Source organism: Pinus tabuliformis, chromosome 1_2 (assembly GCF_031772625.1).
Source record: "Pinus tabuliformis cultivar Carrire ecotype Pingquan chromosome 1_2, CPIR1, whole genome shotgun sequence".
Lineage (NCBI taxonomy): Eukaryota > Viridiplantae > Streptophyta > Pinopsida > Pinales > Pinaceae > Pinus > Pinus tabuliformis.
The window spans coordinates 368,692,279-368,699,965 of NC_142298.1; the positions used below are offsets into that span (position 1 = coordinate 368,692,279).

At 34.2% G+C, this 7,687-nt stretch overlaps 1 protein-coding gene across 1 annotated transcript; it reads right to left on the bottom strand.

Moving 5' to 3' along the window:
* Positions 1-253: 253 nt before the first annotated feature.
* Positions 254-1,261, bottom strand: LOC149205904 (uncharacterized). The gene has a single exon (XM_089397535.1). The coding sequence runs from the start codon at positions 1,259-1,261 to the stop codon at positions 254-256; it is 1,008 nt and encodes a 335-aa protein (XP_089253661.1).
* Positions 1,262-7,687: the final 6,426 nt, after the last annotated feature.

The window sequence follows — 7,687 nt, forward strand, 5'->3', positions numbered from 1 at the left end:
CTTCTAATTCTTGATATATTAGTTTTATTTATTGCGCATGCTTATTTGTTGCTTATTAATTGCTTGAGAATTGTTTAAGTTTGTTTATTATATTTTATTTATTAAATAAATTTGTCATAAATATTTTGTATTAACTAATTGCCATTTTTATACTATTTTAGATTATTTATTTATTTAAATATATTTTTTTTGGAGGATTATACAAAGATTTTTGAGGTTAGGAGAGGAGCCAATTTGATCTAAAGGGGGCAACTCAATCTATGGGCGTGAGGATTGAGGTCCAATTCCTACTAACTTCCAAGCCTCCATCCCTGTTCAGGTTATGAGGGTGTTTCACGATCTCAAGAGCTTCTCGGACTTTACGCTTGAAATAGTGTCTTTCATTAGCAATGACTTTTGTGTTTTCAAGGCATATATGATGGTTTGTCTTTCCTACATGTTCTGCCAAGGCTGAGGACCGGGTTCTTTCCTTACGGATATCTGCACTATGCTCTTTCAGCCTAATACTGACCGATCTACCTGTTTCCCCGATATATTGTTCTCCACAGGAACAACTGATAATATAAACACCTTTTTGTTGTAGATGTTCTGGGCTGTCTTTCACAGATTTCATTTTTTGTCTAATAGTTGTCAAGGGTTTGAATGAGGTTTTTATATTCTTTTTTAAGAGAATCTTGGCTAGCTTGTCAGTAACGCCATGGATATAAGGAAGGTAGGCGCTAGCGGCAGGGGAATTGTTAGTTTTGTTATTATTTTTGCCAGATTTGGCTTTTTGAATGGCTTTGAAGATGTCTTTTTTATTGTATCCTAGCTTGGAAAATGCTTTTTTCAAGTAGGTGATTTCCTCATCAGTATGGTTCTCATCTGAAATTCTACAAGCTCTGGTGAAGAGGGTTTGAAGAACCCCCCTTTTTTGGGCTGGGTGGTGGTGGGAGTCTGCGTGGAGATAGTTATCGGTATGAGCCTTTTTCCTGAACACTTTGTGACCTATAGAACCATCCTTGTTTCTAATGAGGAGGATGTCCAGGAAAGAGATGCAATTATTCTCCTCAATTTCCATTGTAAATTTGATGTCCTTGGAAATGCTATTGAGATGGTTTAAGAAGTTTTTAAGTTCTTCTTCTCCATGGGGCCAATCCACACTGGTGTCGTCCACAAACCTGATCCAAAACTTAGGTTTTAAAGGGTACGTGTCAAGAGCCTTCTTTTCAAAATTTTCCATGAAGAGATTGGCTACAATGGGTGAAAGGGGTGATCCCATAGCCACTCCTGATGTTTGCTGCTATTGATTAAACCAATTTTGACAAGGCATAGGAACATTCCAAGAATTTTGAACATGCATGTTATAATTTTTTGAATTTGGATTTTGATACATACCTGGAGGTCTTGGCTGCCATGGCCTTCTAGCTCCCATGAATTACATGTTCTCCATTTCTGCATTTGCTTCCAAATTGTAATTTTGCAAAATTTTCATCTTTGTGCAATCCTTAGTGTCATGATTTCCTGTACAAAACCCAAAAGTCTGCACATTATCTAAAGGACATTCTTTCAAAGCATGTTTTCATCTGCATTTGGGACAAAATATAGATAAATCTTGTTCTTGTTCATCTTGTCTTTTCTTTGTTTTCAAAATGTCTATTTGATTCCCCAAAGTACTTAGAAGGTCTGTTTTGAAATCTTCAAATAGATTGCCTAGGTCAGCCCTAGTAATATTTCTTGTATCAGATTTTGTGATTTTTGATGTCATGACTCTTTTTCCATTTCTTGCCCTACTTCTAGAGTACCTTTGACACAAGTCAAAAATCTCTTCAAAAGGTAAATTGGAAATGTCCCCTTTACCCATGAGTTTGTGGTCATCTAGATACTCATCCCGGATGCCCTTAAGAAATATTGTCTGAATAATATCAACAGACATGGTTCTATGTTTTGATTTTTGTAGATTATATGAGAATCTTTCCAAGTATTCCTCTAAGGTCTCATATTCTTGTTGATTCATTCTAAAGATGTCATCTTTAGAGTCTTTTGATCGACAATAAGGTTGATACTTCTTCAAAAATATTTTTCTCATGTCATCCCAATCAGTGACTGAATGTTCACCTAATCCCATGAACCACCTAAGTGCTATTGCTTTTAAGGTAGCAGGAAAAAGTCGAAGTCTATGTGCATCATCAGTATATCCATAGGTTCGACATACTATGTCAAATTCGAACAAAAATGAGTCAGGGTCTTTGGATGCCATACCATAAAAGTTTGGTAATACAGATGGCAGTATATTTTTCATTTTAATTTCCTCATCCATATACTCTCCTCTATCTTGAATTGGAAATTTAAATGTGGATTCCTCTGTTTCTGGTGGATTTGGATTTCCTCCAAACATATTATCATTTCCTTGTTTTTCTTCATTCTCCCTTTTTCTTCTCCTTTCTTCCATTTGTCTCTCATACTCTCTTAGTTGTTCAGGAGTAGGTCCTCTGGATCCTCCGTCTTCAGCCATTGTAATTTGTGATTTGTCTAAGGTTTCTATCTCTTCTTCTTGTTTTAGTTCTTGAGGGAAAATTTGTTCAAAGATAGGTTGTTGGATTTTTGTACTACTCTCTTTTAATTTCCCTACTGTAGAAGTCTCAAGTAGATATATTTTCTTTGCCTCATGAGTTAGAAGGATTTGTCTTTCAATGAGACTAAGTCTATGGCCTGATCTTTGTTTTTCCTCAAGTTTTTCCACAGTAACTTTTCTAGTTGGTGTTATGAACTTAATCCTTTCTAATGGTTCTGCTCCCAATGGTGGGTTAGTTGTTGGTTGGGGGGTTTTTGTGAATCTTCCTTTCTCATCCCTAAATCTAGACATAAATAAACATGACTAAAATTTAAATTTAAATCTATGTTTTTGCTGTTTTGTCGATTTTAAGTTTGTTTTAGATTTTTTTTTTAATCTTTCTAGTTGCACCTCCCTAGCAATGGCACCAAAATGTTTGTTCTTTACTTACTAAGGTAAGTTAAGCTCTTAATTCTTTTATCAACCCGAGAAAGTACACTTAGAGGCACTCATCTAATGTATATAGATATAGAAGGATTTGAGGTTCTAATGATGACATAGTGAAATGAAATTAACAACGCTCTCTTACAAGAGGTCCTTCCTTGTCTTTTCAATCACTTAAGCATAAATCTAGATGAAAACAAATCTAATAAAATTTTGATTGCCTAGGTAACAAAACAGAGCATTAATGACTGGTTAAAAATCCTATCATTCCCTTACAAGAATCTTGCTCAATAGAATCCTTTCCCAATCATAACAATCCAAAGTAATTTCAATAACTAACTAAATCAAATAGTGAATAAGATAAGTAATGTTGCAAACCAATAACAGTTGAATCTTTTACAAGAATCACTTATCAAACTGCAAATTGAATTTAACAATTACAAATCTGAATCACTTGGAAATCAAACCATGAACTATCTTTAAAGTCAAAGCCAATAAGAAAATATGGAAATTGTATGACAGCAAGCATATATATCAATTTTCAAGATCAAAATTGGTTGAATCCTTTTACAAGGTTCTTTTCACAATGAATGCAAATCCTTTTCAATTGATAACTTCAATAACATAACCTTTCCTACAACACATAAAATAACTTCTAACTTTCAAATCTAAATATGCAACTAGTAAAGAAACTTGAAAACAGAGTGTACCAGCGTAGTGATGAGGGCCCTTCAACACTTCACAAGCACACTAAAAAATTATTCAGAAGAGTATGACTATTGGATCTGGAAGCATAAAATCGATAGTGAAATCTGTATTAAATATGGAGATTAAAAATGCACAAACTGTACTTTCATATGTTCAAAATCTAGCAGCAAACATAGTCTTCTCCCATAGGTTATTTATCATGAATCCTATAACAAAAGAAGCTATTCCTCCTCCATATTATCCTAACAGAATTCTATTAATTACATCCAAGAAGGTCGAAATTGAATTAGTTCCTTCATTTATGCAAAAATTCTCAAAATAGAAATTATTTTCTTCACAAAATTTGGAAATTCTGCTGAAGTGGCTAGGTTCGACCAGCGTTGACCGAACACCTATTTTCTTCAAAACCAAAAGTGGATAGGTAATCCACCATCCATGTACATTTTACTTCATGCCCACAATGTTCAAATTTGCCCACCTGCTATGCAACATGTCAAACAATGGAGCATTTACAAGAAGTTACAACTTCTTGTAATTTTCTGAAAAAATGTCATTTTTAACACAATAATTAAAAAAATTAATTTCAAGCTAAAAATAATGATAATGACATCATATCATATAGTTTCTAAGGATTATAGCTCGAATATGAAGGTTAAATGGTCAAAAATGATAATCAAAAGAGTATTTTAAGTGGAATGGACAGTGATAATTTGATACCAACAAATGGCGAGGGATAAAACAAATGAAAGAGAATTTATTTCTTATTTTAGTGGGGTGTTTTTGTGTAGGCTCAATTTGGTTTGACCTACAAGATATAACCCTTGGGGTTTAATGTTCTCCCCAAAGACACTATAAATAGAGATGACTATGAGATCATTTGTATCGATCACAAGTGCAATATTTTCATGTGATATCTGCACTAAAAGGAGTGTAAATAGCCTTAGGTAGCCTCAGGACCTAAAGGAGGGATGGATTGGAGATTTTATGGTCTATCTAAGTCTGTTTGGAGACTGAATTATGCCCAGGTAAGAAGACAAATTATGTTTGAGATTTTGTTGTAGTGTTATCTTATCGAGAGTGTACGAAAAGAAACTACTTTAGACTGCAGATGAAAAACAACCTTAATAGTAAAAATGGTTGTAAAACAATGTGGATATGCAACAAATGATAGAAACAAGACCTACCAAATTCATCATCTTTGCAACAAAAATAGTTAAACAACGAGATGAAATATAAGAATTAAGCGAAAATAACTCCAATAACTCAATGGAAAATAGATATAAAGAATAGATTTTATTATATGACACTAGTGAAGGTAAAAAATGATGATACGAGTCCCCCTCTGTGGGATGGGTTATTTGTTATCCTCAGTGTCTTGAACTCTGTAGAGTATCTCTTCTCTACAATGTGTAAACCCAACAAAAAATGTTTGAGCTCAATGGGAACTTAAATGGAAAAAGAAAATGGTAAGAGACAATGATTATAATCAAAGTTACAACAGTGAGTGCAACAATGAAAATGATTCAAAGTGAAGAATGGATGTAAAACCCTCCAATTTATAACAAAATATTAGGTTATTTTCGAATAATGGAAAATATTAAAATATTATTAACCAAATTCTAGAATTAACCATTTGGAATATTCTATTATAATTGGTTGGAGGGAAAAGTATTTAAATTGGTTAAATACTTCTAGCTAGAAATAATAAATAAATAAATGATTTATTTATCATGTCAAGGAATGTGGTTAAGGAATAATAAACAAATAATGATTTTTTAAAGTATTCCTAGAGGATTTAGCCAAAATTGACAAGAAATAATATCTAAATAATGATTAATTAATTATTCCTAGAGAAAAATAAGAAAAATAATGATTCATCTAATTATTTCTCATGATTGGGTCAAATATGGCAAGGAATATTAGTTAAACAATGGTTTAATTAATTATTCTGAGAAGATAATCAAATAAATAATGATTTATTTAATTATTCTTCATGGGTTTAACCAGAAATAACTTAACAAATGTGGTTTATTAAGTAATTTCTTATAGTGAAAGCAATTTTACTATGGTAAAACTGGCCCTACATGGTGTGCTTCGATCCATCTAGTAGGTTATGTCTAGATGATCAATTTTTGGTGATAAAATTTTTTGTGCACTTGTGTAGGTTTGTTGAGAAAAGTTTTTGGAGGTTACTCGCTATGTTGTTTATGTCCTAGATCAGGGTACTTATGTGCATGAAAGTGATCCAAGTACTACCCTATGGCTTCGTTACTTTTGCTCTAGAAGAAAATGCTTGTTGAAGGAGGGTTGAGACCTTAAAGAGAGGGACAATAGGCCTACCTTGTCTCTATGTTGAGGGCCATAGGACCTTTGAAGTCAACAAGTTGTTACAATGATCTTATAGAGGTCAAACATGTCTCTAAGTGTGGACTGAGGTGTGAAATGGGACAAAGGTAAGGATTTGTGATAATGTATAGGGTAAGGGCCGTTTCTTTGGAGGAGAGTGCTGGAAGTGAATTGTTAATGATTTTTTGAACAAGGTGTGTTGAAAAATAGTTGTTTGTAGCCCTAAGTGTTGTGATTTGGAGAACAAATCAATGTTGTATGGGTTAACCAAGTGTGCCCTAAGGACTGTTATCTTGGAGTATGAAGAGGACAATTAGAGGGATGTTTATAAAATCCATAAGTATGGTCACATTGGAGCAATCAGAAGGTTGTTGTGAGCGCTGTTTTTTGGTGCTCTAGGTTCAGTAACCTTGGAGAAACAAGAGGAAAATTAGTGGGTAGTCTTGTGGAGCCTAAGCACAGTGACCCTTGGTGGAGAAAGTGGACCGTTAGAGGAAAAGTATTGAAGCTGAAGATACAAGAAATTTTGGAGTAGTAGAAGTACTTGTGAGCAGTGGTAGCAGAGACATTGGAGCAACAATACTCTTTGCAGTATAGGTGGGAAAGGACCTTCTAGTTTCTCAAGGCAGGTGGCTTCAAAGGGCTGGTGTAAGCGCCTCTTCATCAAGTAAGTCAAGTTGTTCTTGTTCAAGGGAAGATTGATGGTCATGTGTTGTTGACATCAAGCTTTAGTTTTCCTTGTATCATGGCTAATTGTAGGGGCCATGATACCTGGTATGATAACCCTATTTTTGTTGTATTAAAGTTGTAATATAACAAGTTTTGGATTGCAAAAATTCTTGTGTACTTCATTGATTCATTGTTGTACATTTTCCACTATGAAAAGTGCTTGTGAATTGTGGTTTTTCAGTGTGTTGGTGATCATGTTTTAGATAAAGACCTGATTCTCAAGTGCCAAGGAAAAATTAACATTTAAAATTCCATGCACTTCGGGTCTAGTCTATGTTTTGGCCATTTCACAAAACAGAAAACATAAACACACTAAAATGCCTAAATTTAAAAAACAACCTTTGCACAATGAAATATAACAACTATTAGATCATGCACAATACACAATATTTATTGCCCAAAATTGATTTCTTATTATTCCTTTAAAAAAATCCTTAGGGCTCTCATACCAAGGATAACAACCCTTTACAATCCATAGATGATGCCTAAATATAATGTCAAACCCTTTGACTAAATCTCTAGGGTTGAGGCCAAGTCCCTTAGGCTCTCATCCACCCAATTATCACAGTTGCAGGTGTCTCTCTGCTACAACATACACAACAAAATTTACCAGCAGTAAAAAACCCTTAAGGTCCTCTCTTTTAGACCCATTTTCAGCTGTGGTTACCTTTCACTGGCCCATAGTCTTCAACCTATCCGTGACTTATGTATTTTCCTCTCCTATAACCTCTGTTCAACACTACTATAGCCTTTTATAGGCCATTCTCCTTCTTTACTCAACCCTCTATGGCTTTATCTTGTCATACAAGCCTTCCATAGAGGTTGGGCCTCCATTTTCTAAGCCTCAGCCTGTGATTTACCACAATTTTTTCCTAAAACTAAGGCTCAAACCTTCCTTTCTTTCTTGTGTGTATGAAATAGGCATGT